Source organism: Triticum urartu, chromosome 2A (genome assembly GCF_056163025.1).
Source record: "Triticum urartu cultivar PI428250 chromosome 2A, HENAU_Tu73, whole genome shotgun sequence".
NCBI classification, from domain to species: domain Eukaryota; kingdom Viridiplantae; phylum Streptophyta; class Magnoliopsida; order Poales; family Poaceae; genus Triticum; species Triticum urartu.
In genome coordinates this window covers 27360527-27377230 of record NC_141874.1, presented here as the reverse complement: position 1 = coordinate 27377230, position 16704 = coordinate 27360527, and the positions used below count along the sequence as shown (strand labels likewise).

General features: G+C 46.8%; 1 protein-coding gene across 1 annotated transcript; it reads right to left on the bottom strand.

Annotated features, from left to right (window-relative positions):
* Window positions 1-1292: 1292 nt before the first annotated feature.
* Window positions 1293-2807, bottom strand: LOC125535238 (S-adenosyl-L-methionine-dependent methyltransferases superfamily protein). The gene is made up of 2 exons (XM_048698291.2): window positions 2500-2807; window positions 1293-2156 (listed from the first exon to the last, which is right to left on the bottom strand). The coding sequence occupies exons 1-2, from the start codon at window positions 2647-2649 to the stop codon at window positions 1524-1526; spliced, it is 783 nt and encodes a 260-aa protein (XP_048554248.1). The 5' UTR covers window positions 2650-2807; the 3' UTR covers window positions 1293-1523.
* Window positions 2808-16704: the final 13897 nt, after the last annotated feature.

Below are 16704 nucleotides of genomic sequence, written 5' to 3'. Positions count from 1 at the left end.
ACCACAGTAGCACCACAGAAACAAAGACAACAAGGCCCATTGGTCGAACAGTCCTGCCGCTCCACGTCCAATATTCCAAATAGGGTCTAAAAAAGAAGCCAGGGAAGGGGGGCTCCTATATGGCGCGTGACGCGCTGGCGAACATGCCAGCGCGCACCCGTCCGCTCCCGTGCCCCCTAGTGGGCCGACCCACGAGCAGGGCTGAACGCCCCAGTTTTTTTATTCGTTTTTTCACTATTTTTGCTTTTCTTTTTTCTTCAAAATAATTCGTAATTTAGAAAAGTGAATTTTGTAAAAAAAAATGTTCGTAATTTCAAAATAATGAACTTTTTATGGATTCTAATGAAAATTTATTTATTTTGAGGAACAAATATATCTGAGCATTTTTCTAGTAGTGATGAACGTTTTTTTATATTTGATGAACAAAATTTTAATACGATGAACATTTTTTAAACTTGATGAAAAAAAGTTGTATTTAAGAATATTTTTTTGAAAAATAGATGAACACATTTTGAATTCATTGAACAAACCTTGAAATCGCTGAACAAATTTTGAGTTTGGTGAATTTTTTTGAAATCGATGATGAACAATTTTTGAATTTGATGAAGAATTTTTTGAAATCGATGAACAAATTTTCGAATTTGATGAATATTTTTTAAATTTGATGAACAAATTTTGAATTTTGACGGACATTTTTTCAATCCGATGTACAAAAAACAAATTTTATGAACATACAAATTTTGTAAAAAAAAAGAAAAAAAGAAAACGAGCAAATTTTTCATTTGATGAAAAAAATTGAAATCGACAGAAAAAATTGAAATTTGGGTATTTTTTTTGAAATTGATAAAAAAAATTTGAATTTGTTGAACAAATTTTGAATTTTGATGAACATTTTTTCAATCCTATGAAGAAAAATGGAATTTAATGAACATTTTTAAATCGTTGAGCATTTTTTAGACATTGCGAACATTTTTGGAAATGTTACAAATTTGGAAAGAAAATACAAAAAAAAAAAAGAAAGCGAAAAAGGGAAACAGAGAAGAAAAAGAAAAAAGAGAGCTAAGAAAAAAACTAAAAGAAAAATAAATGGGATATGGGCCGGCCCATACGACGCTCAGTGCGCCAGGGGGGTGCGCGCCTGGTCGCTCCGGGGCGCCCTATGCGCCATATAGGAACCCGCCCAGGGAAGTACACATCTTCCGAGTAAAAAAAGCCAACGCACGAACCTTGACGCTCTAAATGTTAGGGTCGGCAATTTTTTTTGCGAGAATAACTTTCTACTTATTCATCAATTGTCAGGGTGGTACCTTCATATACTATACGATAGACAAAGGTAACATCCACAGTTTACAATTATTTGTCTAGAAAATGGGATGGATACTAGGAATACCATTTAATTTGTTACACGCTGGATTTGGAATAGCAATAGGAATAGGAAGGGGTAGTAGTAGCAGAATGCCAAAAATCACTTGGTCCTGTAAACTTGAAAGCGTCGCTTTCTCAAGGCCACTTGCATCTTATTCTTAAGGCCTCACCTTGCCGATCCTGAGGAAGATGGGGTACCTCACCGTCTTGACCTCCTCGCGGTCGCCGCCCCATGCGTCGGCGAACTCCTGGACCGTGGCCGCGTCGAGCAGCTCGACGCCATTGTCCTTGGCGGTCTGGTACGCGGACCAGGACTTGATGTACGTGAAGTAGTCGTCGAGGTCCATGCGGCGCTGGGTGGAGAACTCGAAGGGGCCCGTGTGGGTCTCGCCGTCGACGGGGTCGAAGGGGAAGTCGGCGCTGCGGTACTCGTCGTCGACCATCTTCCGGTTGGGCGCCCAGTGCGGCTCCGATCCGTCGTAGAGGCGCCAGAAGACGGCGTCGACGGCCGCGCCGACGCGCGGCTCCGTGTAGCACCATGCGGCGAGGACGCCGTGCGCGCGCAGGAGGGAGCGGACCTGCGCGTAGAAGCGCGGCAGGTCGAGCCAGTGGAAGGCCTGCGCGACGGTGACCACGTCGACGGAGCCCGGCGGCGCGACGGCCGCGTGGATGCCGTCGAGAGGCAGGTCCGCCGGGGTGTGGGCGTAGCGCACGTTGGGGAGGGCCGGCGCGTAGGCCAGCTGCTGCGCGCTCGTGTCCGTGCCCACCACCTTCTTGTACAGCTTCGCCAGCTGCATGCAGCCACACACACGAGAGGCCAGGACAAGTCAGTTGCTGTACAACAAAGTGTATCTGAATTCCACTAGAAATTGCTGATGTTGAATGCAAGAAATGGTTGGAGTTAGTGAGATAGTAAGATTCCAACTAGCTAGCTAAAAGGGGATGCTGATCGAGTGGTCGAAACGAATCCGGAAGCTCAGCATGGGTCCATAGAAAGGGAAGTCGGCATAATCTAAACTAAAAATATGCTTTTTCTACCGTGGCTTTCCTATGGAGAAAGCAAAGATGAAGAGAAACTCATGGGCGGGCAGCGGCAGGGATGGAGAGAGGCGGGACATGGGGAGGGAGGCTCACCGAGACTGCGGCCTGGCCGCTGCCGGTGCCGACGTCCCACGCGAGGTCGTGGCGGGCCGTCTTGGACGCGATGAACTGGAAGAGCTCCGCCGGGTAGTCCGGCCGCGCCGCCGCGTAGTGCTTCGCCTGCTTCAGGAACAGATTCGCCATCTTTCTCTCTCTCGCTCGCTCGCTCGTGCGCGCGCTCGTGTGTGTTCGTTTCCTGTGGGCTGAACCGAGGAGATGGATGCTTATTTTTCTATGATGATGATGATGATGATGATACTTTCTGTGCACTGCACGTACTTTATAGAGAGCTTCGGCGCGGACGTGCTTTCTTGGCAAATACGCGCCATGCTTTCTTCCCAAGCTATCTCCTGTTGAATGGTTCGTCCTCACTCCTCACTGGATCCGGTTGGTTGGAGCGTCGTGGAGAAATAGGACAAGTTCGCTCGCACGTGTCTTGTGTTGGCACACGAAAGTTCGTGCGAACTTCCTCTTGGTTTGTCCTCAGATACGCCCCGCCCAGGCCCAGTCTTTTTGCTCTCACTCGTTGCATTGCAGCCCAGGCAAACTCTTGCGATCTCTCGCCGAATCTCCCATCCGCGCCGCTGCTGCATCATTTTCTCCGCCTCCACGGAAGTCCACGTTGCTCCCTAAATTTATCCTTAGGCTGTGTTCGGTTGAGAGGGATTCAAAGGGGGTTTGGCAGGGATTGAAGTGGATTTAATCCCTTGCAAGTCAAAACCTCCCCAAATCCCCTCCAATCCTCTTGTGGAGGGGTGTAACCGAACAAGGCCTTAAGAGTTTTTTCTTCTGTTTTCGGGTGAAAATTTATCCTAGAGTTCACAACTCAAACTTTTGTGTAGTTCAACCGCAAAACCTTTATCCTTTCAAAGCACACTTTCATCTCACTTTATAATTAAAGCAACCACCATATTCACACAACAAATAGAAGTGCATGAAGAGAAAATAGGTCTGATGAGACAACAAGACAAACATGCCCACAAACACAAGAAAAATGGTGACGCAGGTGAAGGCTCAACGGCTTGTGGGTGAAGCGACTTGGCAGCCTGCCACTAGAAGATCATCAATCATGCCGCCTAGTCGATCCTTGTCCCGTTGCCTACATAGTGGGTACCACTGCTGCAAGAAAGCCAAAATTTTAAACACAGAGTTAGAAACAAGCCGCAGAAAGATCTGCTTGATAACCATTTTGTTATGCGTAGTCCACGTGGTCCATGTCATCGGCACAAACATTTACCAGGAGAGGCACCTGTCGGTGTCAAAATCGGCGGATCTCGGGTAGGGGGTCCCGAACTGCGCGTCTAAGGAGGATGTAACAGGAGGCAGGGGACACGATATTTACGCAGGTTCAGGCCCTCTTGATGGAGGTAATACCCTACGTCCTGCTTAATTGTTCTTGATGATATGAGTATTACAAGAGTTGATATACCACGAGATCAAAAAGGCTAAACCCTAGAAGCTAGCCTATGGTATGATTGTCTGTTGTCCTACGGACTAAAACCCTCCGGTTTATATAGACACCGGAGGGGGCTAGGGTTACACAAGGTCGGTTACAAAGGAGGAGATATACATATCCGTATTGCCTAGCTTGCCTTCCACGCCAAGTAGAGTCCCATCCGGACACGGGACAAAGTCTTCAATCTTGTATCTCCATAGTCCAACAGTCCGCCAAAGGATATAGTCCAGCTGTAAGGAGACCCCCTAATCCAGGACTCCCTCAGTAGCCCCTGAACCAGGCTTCAATGACGATGAGTCCGGCGCGCAGTGTTGTCTTTGGCATTGCAAGGCGGGTTCCTCCTCCGAATACACCATGGAAGAGTTTGAATGCAAGGATAGTGTCCGACCCTGCAAAATAAGTTTCACATACCACCGTACAGAGAATAATATTTCCACAAATCTAATCTGCTAACACGTTTTGACAGCGTGACGTCACGCTATGGCCCGGTCATTATTCAAACCGTTTCTCTCAACCAGCTCCACACATAACGCAAGGCGGTTTTCTTGACGCGTCTTGTCAAAGCAGAGATCGTGTCCCCCTTATCGCGGGATTCTCATCAATACAAACGTGGGTAACCCAACCGTGCCTGTTGGTATGACTCCTAGATCTTAGGTAAGTCTCAAACGGCCACAAGGAGGACGCCTGATATTCACCCTCTTTATAAAGGGGACAAGGCTTTTTCTTTTTTTCCTCCCGCGCTCAATCGAATCCTTCCCCCGCCTCGAGGTCTAACACCCAAAGCTCAGGTCAGGTGCTTCGGACCTTCAATCATGTCCGGATCCAACCTTCAAGGTCGGTGGATGCCTTCCTCCATCACGGAGGAGGATATCAAGAAGTTGAGGGAGGCCAGATATTTGACCGCCGAAATTTTGCATAGGCTGCCCGCCCGAGGGCAGGTCGTCCCTACACCCGAACACAATGAGAGCGTTGTGTTCGTCTTCCACTTCCTCTGAGGACTAGGCCTCGCTCTGGATCCCTTTGTTAGGGGTCTTATGTTCTATTACTGGCTGGATTTTCACGATCTGGCCCCGGATTCCCTTCTTCACATCTTGTCATTTATTGTCGTATGTGAGGCCTTCCTCCGCATTACCCCTCACTTCGGCATGTGGCTCAAGACCTTCGATGTGAAGCCGAAGATGATCGAGGGGCAGCACGCAGCGTACGGAGGTGCTTTAATAAGCAAAATCGCTGACGCTCCATGGCCAGAGTGTTCCTTCCCAGAGGTGTCCGGATTGAGGCAGCGGGAGTGGTTTTACATCACAGCTCCCGGAAGTGCCAAGTGGGTAGCTGCCCCCGCCTTTCGCTCGCCCCCCCCCACCACAACTGATGTCATGGATCAGTAGGGGGCTGAGCTGGGGTCCAGCCAAGGACGTGCCAATACTGTAAAGCTGTATTCGAGATCTCTTCGAGGGAGATTTCAGTCTGGTTGTGGTAATGCAGGTTATGCTGGTTCATCGAGTCCAACCTTGCAAACGCCAGCCCCTCCGGATGTGGGAATTCAACCCGAAAGGACCGCGAGTTATTCAGCATTTCCTCGGCATGACGCACGAAGAGATGTACATATCGTTCTTCGGACCCCAAATAGAGTGTCCGGACACCACCGAGGACGTGGGCCTGAGCTACAACCGCCCTGCTGCCCAAGTAAGTAACCCCATGCCGAACCTGTTGTCCTTTTATTTATCATGGCATCATTCTAAAGAGCCGCTCTTTGACCAGGACTGGATAACGAAGGCGATGATGATCAGGTGTTCGGCCCCCCTTCCTGAGGGCTTGGACAATCCGGTACTGAACAAGATGCTCGAGCCGGCGCCTTATCCAGTGCCCTCAAAGGAAGATGATGGGGGGAAGAGAGAGAGAGAAAGCGGGCCTCACTCGCTACTCATTCCAACCGGGGGGTTGAGCGCCTCCGTGAGGGAGGACAACCAAAGGGAAAAATCTGACATTCTCGCTCCCCGGGGAAGGAAGAGGACTACCTCTGAAGATCCGGAAACTAAGATTTCCAAATGGGAGAAGAAATCTTCGTCGGAGGGTCCTGCCTTGGAGGGTATTCTTGCCGCACAATGCCCGCGTGGGGATCAGCCCTCTACCGAGCTGTAAGTAGTTGAAAAGTACTTTAATAGTGGAAATATCCTACCTTACTTCCGAAGACAATAACCAGTGCTTATAAATTGTAGTCCGGATCGTAGCCCGTCTCGACAGAGTTCGTCTTCGAGGGATCTTCTTCCGGAGATGATGGAGAGCGAAACGCCTCCCCCCGACACCCCGCCTCATGAAGCGGGCGGCCTTGAAGTGTCGTTGCGAAGGGTTTCTCCGGATCCACCAAGGCCGGAGGATAACCCTTTGGCTACCCAGGATCCCCAGTATCCGGCTCCTAAGGGGAGCGACAGCAAGGGTCTGTATAGTGTGCGGTCGGACGTGCTGAAGGATCTTCTGGGGCAATCGGCCATCTCGGAAGCACACCGTACGCTAATGGGTACGGTAATTGAAAGGATTTCATCCGCTGAAAGCAGTTTGCATGAAGCTTTTATGAGTCTGCTGAGAGGCTTCGATGTACGTGAAATAATGTGTATTTTGAATAGTACCACACGCGTTAGGTGTGCCCTATGCAGATAGTAGCCCCTGAGACTCTGGTTGTCGTCGAAAACGGCGGCAGACAGAGGATCATAGTCCCAGGTAATAACCATACCGCCTTTATGTGGAGGTGGCTGAAACTCCGGTGGCTAGCCGGACTGATGGGTTTGCCGAGCTAAAGAGGCAACTTGATGCGGCAGACGTCGACATCGTGCTTGCCAACAAACGGCTTGATGAGGCACAAGGTGAGTGATTTCTCTGGTGATCGTAGTAGCATGATGTCAGTATCTTTAATATGTTGTGTGACTGCAGATGGAGCTGCCACCGTGGAGACCCTTCGGGCGGAGCTTGCCCGAGCCAAGGAGCAAGCAAGGAGTAGCAATGCGGACGCTCTAAAGGCGGCCGAAGATTTAAGGGCCGAACAGGCCGCGCATTGCGAGAGTAAGGAAAAAATAGCCAAGATGGTTGTAGAGTTAAAAGATGTCGCTGACCGTTACCAGCTTCTTGAAGAAGAAAACCGGGCAAAGGTGACGGGCCTGGAGAAAGCCCAGGTGGCTACCAAGGAAGCCCGCTCCAAAATTAGAGCGACGAAGGAGGAGCTGAATCAAGCTGCAGATATCGTGTCTGGGAAGCCCTTCTTGTTGCGGACTAAGTTCGGAGATCCGAAGTATGCTCCTCTGGACCGGCTATGGAGTTCTACGGACGCGTACATGGATTTGGCTGTAAGTGCTGCTGATGCGGCCGAGTACTTCAAGGATCAGAAAGGTCCCGAAGTGGAAAAGCTGTTCTGGTCACAGTTTCACGCTCCAGTCCATCCGCTGCTGTTGAATGATCGATTCACCGAGTGGGCCGAGCTCCATAGGTTGTCCGGACTTGCCATGAGGTCCGTTGTGGATCACCTGTGGCCGGGAGGGCCAAGGCCGAATAGCTACTTTAGCTTAGTGCAACAATTCCTTGGTGTTGTGCCGCGCATTGATGCTGTAAAGAGATCGGCGTGCATAGAGGGTGCGCGGATGGCCTTTGACCGTGTCGAGACATACTGGGCAAAGATGGAGGCCACCACTATTGCGACACAGGGTTCGGCCATAGGCCAAGTGGCTGCCGAGCACTACTTTGAAGAAGTTCTTGAAGGCGCTCGTTCGATAGAGGCTCAGTGCTCAAAGAATGTTATGTTCAAGTGACATGTATTCCCATTGTAAAAACAATGTTTTATTTAATTATCAAGGCTGTATTTATACTGTTGCCCGAAAGTACTATGGTGCCTCCTGTGCGGTCGTTTATGTATATATGTGTATAACCTGAAAGTTTGCAGTCGCCGGCTTCCGCCCCCACGCATATAATGCGGGGGTGTTCGCAAAAGATGCATATCCATACTTGATCCAACGTCTTGGTCCGTTAAGGAGGTGATAGCGTAGCGAACGAGGCAATCGGACTATATTGCTTTAACACTTTCACTTAGCCATAGGGGTTTGACAGTGGGGCTACTATATAGCCCCTGGTACTTCTGCGCTCGTCCGAATACGGGGCGCGTATGTACATGACCGGGAAACGGCCCTTCGTTAATGCGGAGGAATCCCGAAGATTCCAATGAGTCATCGAGTGGTTGACCAGTCTCTCGCTATATCATGACAGTCAGTTTTCGGCTTTCTCTACTGAGGTGCTCATCCGGATGAACCAGGGCACAATCGTAGTAGTTCTCCCAGTGCTACCTTAGGCGATATAACGGAACGTAAGGTACCAAAACGTGGGAGCCGGGCAAACCCAACATTTGAACAAAGACATGATTCAGAGCTGATGCATATAGGGTGAAACTCGCGACGCCGAACACTCCCTAAGGTGTTCGGTCTTTATAACATATACCGGGCTAAACAATGCCCTTAATAAGAAACCCCATGTGTTCTGGTACATGCAAAATCCTGGCGTGGCGACATGCCAATAACGCCGGCATCCTTCTCGGTTGTGTGGAGTATCCGGAGGATGTGAGCAACAAGAGACAGTAAAAAAGGTTTACGCAGGGCCTTAATCTAAAAAGAAACCTTTGGGCGGGTCCCTGCACGTCTGCGCCTATGTCTCTGTTGTGCCGTGTCCTGGACGGGTGTAGCACGTTTGTCATCTGCAAAAGGAAAGAACTTAGGTAAAAGTTGCCGTTCCAAAAAGAATAATTGGTTATTGTCAATGAACTATCAAAATTCAAGAGAAGCCTAGTTGAGCCGGGCTGGCCCTGATTACATGCAGGAAGCCCCTGGTATTGTTTTATGAGGGTTCGAAAACCAATCTCATGTATATATGATGGAACGCCGGATTCGTCTAACCGTGTCCGTGGTCTTGACGACCTGCCATTTTTTCTGGTTGGTGAGGCCGTCTAGTTCGCGGCTGTTAGAGCCGCCGCGTCCACTTCCGAATGTAAAAAACATTCGGTATTTCCGCTAACTGTGATGATGCCACGTGGACTGGGCATCTTGAGCTTGAGGAAAGCATAATGCGGTATTGTGTTAAAACGAGCGAAAGCCGCCCTTCCGAGTAGTGCTTGATAATCACTTCAGAATGGAGCGGTGTGAAAAGTTAACGTTTCGCTTCGGAAGTTATCGGGAGAACCGAATACCACCTCTAGTGGTAGAGAGCCCGTGCAGCGGGCCTCTTGGCATGGTATTACTCCCTTGAAGGTAGTATTACTGTGGCTTATTTGTGTCGGGTCTATCCCCATTTTGCGGATTGTGTCCTGATATATCAAATTTAGATCACTGCCGCCGTCCATGAGGACTCTTGTGAAATGGTACCCATTTATTATTGGGTCTAACACCAAGGCCGTCAGTCCTTTGCGCCGGATATTTGTATCGTGATCCCTACGATCAAAAGTGATCTGGCAGGCCAACCAGGGGTTGAACCTAGGGGTGACGGGCTCTATGGCGCGTGTGCGCCGGAGTGCATGATTGCTTCTCCTCTTTGTCACATGGATCACGTTTACTGTTTTAACCTCTGGTGGGAACTTTTTCTGTCCTCTGGCATTTTGCTGGCAAGGTTCATCCTCGTCTTCGCTTGGTGTCTCTTCCCCTTTGTGTTCGGCGTTTAGCTTACCGGCCTACTTGAAGACCCAGTATTCTCGGTGGGTATGATTTGCAGGTTTGTCTGGGTTGCCGTGAATCTGACAAAGTTTGTCAAGAATTTTTTTAGGCTAGATTATCCTTCTCTGCTGCCTTTGAAAGGCTTTTTCCGCTGACCTGGTCGGGAGCCCCTCAATCCGGCGTTTACCGCCGTGTCATCTGGGCTACCTTCTTTATTTTGACGCTTGTTTTTGTTGCGTCGTGGTTTGCCATTGCCATCCTTGACTTCGGATGTGCTTGGGTCACTGGTGCTGCTACGGGCCAACTAGCTGTCCTCGCCCGCGCAAAAGCGGGTCATGAGGCTTGTTAGGGCTGCCATTGTTCTCAGGTTTTCTTGACCGAGGTGTCTGGCGAGCCATTCGTCTCGGACGCTGTGTTTGAAAGCTGCTAAGGCTTCGACGGCCGGACAGTCGACGATTTGGTTCTTCTTGGTGAGGAACCTGTTCCAGAGCTTTCGAGCGGACTCTCCGGACTGTTGGATTATATGACTTAAATCGTCTGCATCCGGAGGTCGGACATAAGTCCCTTGAAAATTGGCTCGAAAAGCGTCCTTGAGCTCCTCCAAACTTCCAATTGAGTTTTCGGGGAGGCTTTTCAGCCAGCGCCGAGCTGGCCCTTTAAGCTTGAGGGGCAATTATTTAATGGCATGGAGATCATCTCCACGAGCCATATGAATATGGAGGATGAAGTCCTCGATCCAGACTCCAGGTTCTGTGGTTCCGTCGTACGCCTCTATGTTCACCGATTTGAATCCCTCTGGGAATTCGTGATCCAGCACCTCATCAGTGAAACATAATGGGTGTGTGGCACCCCTGTATTGGGATGCGCCATGGTGTTCGGACGGTTGTAGTATTCGGTGTTGGTTGTGTACTGTAGCGCGCTTCCTGGATCCGTAGATGGATCTGGTGGCGCCGGATTTTTGGCGCAAGTTCTCACGTAGATCGTGTGTTGACTTGTGCGCGGCCTTGTTAGCCGCTCTATCGCGTTCACAGGGTGGTGGATCCGGTCGGTTGGCCATATCACTTTTCGGTTGTGTGGGCTCTAAGGCCTCATCGTCGAATTCCGGTAATAGCTTGCGCTTTCGATATCTATTTTTATGGTAGCTTCCACCATACTTTGTTACTTTGTTCCACCTGCTATTAAGCGTATCTTGTGTGACCTTGAGCCTTTGCTTCTGTTTCTTCAGGCTCCTCGTTGTGGCAATAAGCCTTCTGCGGAGGTTCTCTTGCTCCATGTGTGTTTCCAGGATGATGCGTGCATCTTCATCCGGACTGTTTTCTTCCCTAGATGGGGATTGATGAGGCTTATCTTTGGCGTCATCGTGTTCGGACGTCGGATCCGTACTATGTTTGCAATTCACATCTTGATCGTGCTCTGCCAACGGGGTGGTGCAGTCGTCGTTTATTCTAGAGTCGACTGGACTATTATTTCCTCTTGCACTGTTATCGATGTTTTTGCTATGGCGGGACTTAGAGCGGCGCCGCTGACGTCGGCGCCGGGGTTGCTTGGAGGGGGCTGATAACCCACAAGTATAGGGGATCGCAACAGTTTTCGAGGGTAAAGTATTCAACCCAAATTTATTGATTCGACACAAGGGGAGCCAAAGAATACTCTCGAGTATTAGCAGCGGAGTTGTCAATTCAACTACACCTGGAAACTTAGTATCTGCAGCAAAGTTTTTAGTAGCAAAGTAATATGATAATAGTGATAACGGTAGCAAAATGTAATAGTAGTAAAAGTAATGTTTTTGGTATTTTGTAGTGATGATAGCAATAGCAACGGAAAAGTAAATAAGCGAAGAACAATATATGGAAAGCTCGTAGGCAATGGATCAGTGATGGATAATTATGCCAGATGCGGTTCATCATGTAACAGTCATAACCTAGGGTGACACAGAACTAGCTCCAGTTCATTGATATAATGTAGGCATGTATTCCGAACATAGTCATACGTGCTTATGGAAAAGAACTTGCATGACATCTTTTGTCCTACCCTCCCGCGGCAGCGGGGTCCTTACGGAAACTAAGGGATATTAAGGCCTCCTTTTAATAGGGAACCGGAACAAAGCATTAACACATAGTGAATACATGAACTCCTCAAACTACGGTCATCACCGGTAAGTATCCCGATTATTGTCACTTCGGGGTTAACGGATCATAACACATAATAGGTGACTATAGACTTGCAAGAGAGGATCAAGAACACTCATATATTGATCAAAACATAATAGGTTCAGATCTGAAATCATGGCACTCGGGCCCTAGTGACAAGCATTAAGCATAGCAAAGTCATAGCAACATCAATCTCAGAACATAGTGGACACTAGGGATCAAACCCTAACAAAACTAACTCGATTACATGATAGATCCCATCCAACCCATCACCGTCCAGCAAACCTACGATGGAATTACTCATGCACGGCGGTGAGCATCATGAAATTGGTGATGGAGGATGGTTGATGATGACGACGGCGACGGATTCCCCTCTCCGGAGCCCCGGACGGACTCCAGATCAGCCCTCCCGAGAGGTTTTAGGGCTTGGCGGTGGCTCGTATCGTAAAACATGATGATTTCTTCTCTCTGATTTTTTTCTCATCGAAACTCAATATATGGAGGTGGAGTTGGAGTCGGAGACGCAACAGGGGGCCCACAAGGTAGGGGGGCGCGCCCTAGGGGGGCAGGCGCGCCCCCCACCCTCGTGGCAAGGTGGTGGGCCCCCTGGCCTCCATCTTTTGCAGGTATTTTTCTTATTTTCTGAAAAGTAGCTCCATGAAGTTTCAGGTCATTCCGAGAACGTTTGCTCCTGCACATAAATAACACCATGGTAATTCTGCTGAAAACAGCGTCAGTCCGGGTTAGTTCCATTAAAATCATGCAAGTTAGAGTCCAAAACATGGGCAAAAGTGTTTGGAAAAGTAGATACGTTGGAGACGTATCAACTCCCCCAAGCTTAAACCTTTGCTTGTCCTCAAGCAATTCAGTTGACAAACTGAAAGTGATAAAGAAAAACTTTTACAAACTCTGTTTGCTCTTGTTGTTGTAAATATGTAAAGCCAACATTCAAGTTTTCAGCAAAGATTATAACTAACCACATTCACAATAACGCATAGGTCTCAAGTTTACTCGTATCAATAACATAATCAACTAGCGAGCCATAATAACAAATCTCGGATGACAACACTTTCTCAAAACAATCATAATATGATATAACAGGATGGTATCTCGCTAGCCCTTTCTGAGACCGCAAAACATAAATGCAGAGCACCTTTAAAGACCAAGGACTGACTAGACATTGTAATTCATGGTAAAAGAGATCCAGTCAAGTCATACTCAATGTAAACTAACAGTAATGAATGCAAATGACAGCGGTGCTCTCCAACTGGTGCTTTTTAATAAGAGGATGATGACTCAACATAAAATTAAATAGATAGGCCCTTCGCAGAGGGAAGTAGGGATTTGTAGAGGTGCCAGAGCTCGGTTTTGAAATAGAGGTGAATAAAATTTTGAGTGGTATACTTTCATTGTCAACATAACAACCAAGATATGGGAATATCTTCCATGCTACACACATTATAGGTGGTTTCCGAATAGAATGGTAAAGTTTATACTCCCCCTTCCACCAACAAGAATCAATCCATGGCTTGCTCGAAACAACGAGTGCCTCCAACTAACAAGAGTCCCAGGGGGAGTTTTGTTTGTAATTATGTTGATTTAGTTTGCATAAAGCATGGGACTGGGCATCCCGGTGACCAGCCATTTATCTCATGAGTGAGGAGCGGAGTCCACTCCTCTTGAGAATAACCCATCTAACATGGAAGATACAGACAACCCTAGTTGATACATGAGCTACTCGAGCATACAAAACAGGATATTTATTTGAAGGTTTAGAGTTTGGCACATACAAATTTACTTGGAACGACATGTAGATACCGTATATAGGTAGGTATAGTGGACTCATGTGGAATAACTTTGGGGTTTAAGGAGTTTGGATGCACAAGCAGTATTCCTGCTTAGTACAAGTGAAGGCTAGCAAAAGTCTGGGAAGCGACCAGCTAGAGAGCGACAATAGTCATGAACATGCATTAAAATTAATCAACACCGAATGCAAGCATGAGTAGGATATAATCCACCATGAACATAAATATCGTGAAGGCTATGTTGATTTTGTTTCAACTACATGCGTGAACATGTGCCAAGTCAAGTCACTTAAATCACTCAGAGGAGGATACCACCCTATCATACCACATCATAACTATCTCAATAGCATGTTGGCACGCAAGGTAAACCATTATAACTCATAGCTAATCAAGCATGGCACAAGAAACTATGATCTCTAGTTGTCATTGCAAACATGTTTATTCATAATAGGCTGAATCAGGAACGATGAACTAATCATATTTACAAAAACAAAAGAGGTCGAGTTCATACCAGATTTTCTCATCTCAACCAGTCCATCATATATCATCATAATTGCCTTTCAATTGCACGACCGAATAGTGTGAATAATAATAACAGTGCACGTGCATTGGACTAAGCTGGAATCTGCAAGCATTCAATAAACAGGAGAAGACAAGGCAATATGGGCTCTTTTGTCATATCAACAATAATGCATATAAGAGCCACTTCAACAATTTAATCATGGTCTTCTCCTATCGACCCCCAAAGAAAAGAAAAGAAATAAAACTATTTACATGGGAAAGCTCCCAACAAGCAAAAGAAGAACAGGAAATCTTTTGGGGTTTTCTTTTTAATTACTACTGCAAGCATGGAAATTAAAACTAGCTAGAAGCTACAACTAATTTTTTTTGGTTTTTCTTAAGGTTTATTAAACACACAAGAAGAAAGCATAAAAAGGAAAATAAACTAGCATGGATGATACAATGAAAAAGTATGAGCACCGACATCTAGCAATGAGTGTGTGAACATAAATGTAATGTCGGTGAGAAATACGTACTCCCCCAAGCTTAGGCTTTTGGCCTAAGTTGGTCTATGGCCTCGGCTGCCCTGGCGGATATCCATAATAGTAGTTGGGGTCATACTGCGATGCAGGGCTATCGCCTGCTGAGCTGCAGCGTGGCGACAAGCGGCCTCCTCTCTCATCTCGTACTCATCTGCCTCCTCTCTGGTAATAGTATATCTTCCCCTTGCCTGATAATCGAAGAAGGCAGGAGCAGGGAGAGTAATATGGACAGCACGGCGTCTGTCGAAGATTAGTCGATACTGGACAGGTGATTCATTCCTCTCAACAAACTGGTGGTGAACCATAGCATTAAAATCTAGATAATCAGGTGGTAATTCAATATCATCTTCGCATTTGTCTATACCAAGAAAATTAGCTATGCGGGCTGCATAAATTCATCCAAAGAAATCTCCATTATATCTGTTAAGGTGCAACCTACGTGCAACAATGGCTCCCAAATTATAAGATTGGTCTCCTAACACAGCACTCCTAAGAATACTGAGGTCGGGGACACACATGTGACATGCCTCATCCTTACCATTGATGCATCTACCTATGAAGAGAGCAAAATAATGTATAGCAGGAAAGTGAATGCTCCCTATGGTAGCTTGTGTAATATCTCTACATTCTCCCACGGTTATGCTAGCAAGAAAATATTTAAATTCAGATTTGCGAGGATCCTTTATACTAACCCATTGTGGAAGTTTGCATGCAGTGGTGAAATCCTCTAAGTCCATAGTGTAAGATTTATCATAAAGATCAAATAGGACAGTTGGAGAATTACATGAAGTTGAAAATTCAAACCTCCTCACAAAGGTACTGGTGAGGTTGTGATACTGGCTGCACTTCTCTTCCTCGAAGCTCATGAGATCAGCGTTACGCAAATATGCGTTGAATTCTTCTTTAATTCCTGCTCGATCCATAAAGTTCTCAGAAGGCCATTCACAAGGACGCACTGGAGCGTTTCTTGGTGGCTCTTCATCAGCATCACGCATTGCAAGCCTGGGTCCTTGCTTCCTTGAGGAACCACCTTGGAACATTTTCCTAAGCATATTTCTTCCTCTGAAAAATTCTGAAATTTTTTAGTAACTTCAAAATAAAAGTAGACCAAACTCAATAATATTGATAGCAACTACTCCTACAAGTGCCTAGGGCCTATATCATGCATCAAAACTACTTTTGACCATATAAATTTGACATGCAAGCTCAAGAACAGGTTCACCTAAGCAGCAAAAATTTGCAATGAATAAAGCACTAGAACAAAAACTAATTGGACCAATGGAGGAGTCACATACCAAAGAACAATCTCCCCAAGCAGTTTTGTGAGAGGTACTTTGAGCAAGGAGATCGAAAATGGCAGCAATATGAGCTAGAACTCGGGTTTGAGCTGGATATTCGTGTTTGGGGAGGAAGAAGGAGTGTGTGGGTGAAAGGATAAGTGGAGGAGGGCCACCGTGGGCCCATGAGGCAGGGGGCGTGCCCAGGGGGGTAGGGCGCGCCCTCCACCCTCGTGGGCAGGTGGTTGACCCCCCTGATGTGTTCTCAGTGCCAAATATTCTCAAATATTCTAGAAAAAAACATATTTAAATTTCAGGGCATTTGGAGAACTTTTATTTTCGAGGTATTTTTATATTGCACGCATAATCAGATAACAGACAGAAAAATATTTACTTTAATTTTATTTAATATAAATAACAGAAAGTAAAAGTGGGGTACAGAGGGTTGTGCCTTCTAGTTTCATCCTGCTCATGCTCATCAAAAGGAATCCACTAACAAGGTTGATCAAGTCTTGTTAACGAACTCATTCCGAATAACATGGAACCGGAGAAATTTCGAATAACACTATGTTACCTCAACGGGGATATGCACATCCCCAATAATAAGAATATCCTATTTCTTCTTGACAGTAGGAAGAGGAAATTCAAAACCTCCAAATATAATCGATGGAATTTTTCTAATAGAGTTGATACTATGAACTTGAGGTTGTTTCCTCGGAAAGTGTACCGTATGCTCATTACCATTAACATGAAAAGTGACATTGTCTTTAGTGCAATCAATAACAGCCCCTGT

What these genes read in the sequence shown, in the direction of transcription:
- LOC125535238 (XM_048698291.2), bottom strand. Translation starts at nt 2,649, where the DNA reads ATGGCGAATCTGTTCCTGAAGCAGGCGAAGCACTACGCGGCGGCGCGG. An exon ending in GCGGCCAGGCCGCAGTCTCG is followed by an intron (nt 2,157 to 2,499) that starts GTGAGCCTCCCT and finishes GGCTGCATGCAG; the next exon opens with CTGGCGAAGCTGTACAAGAA.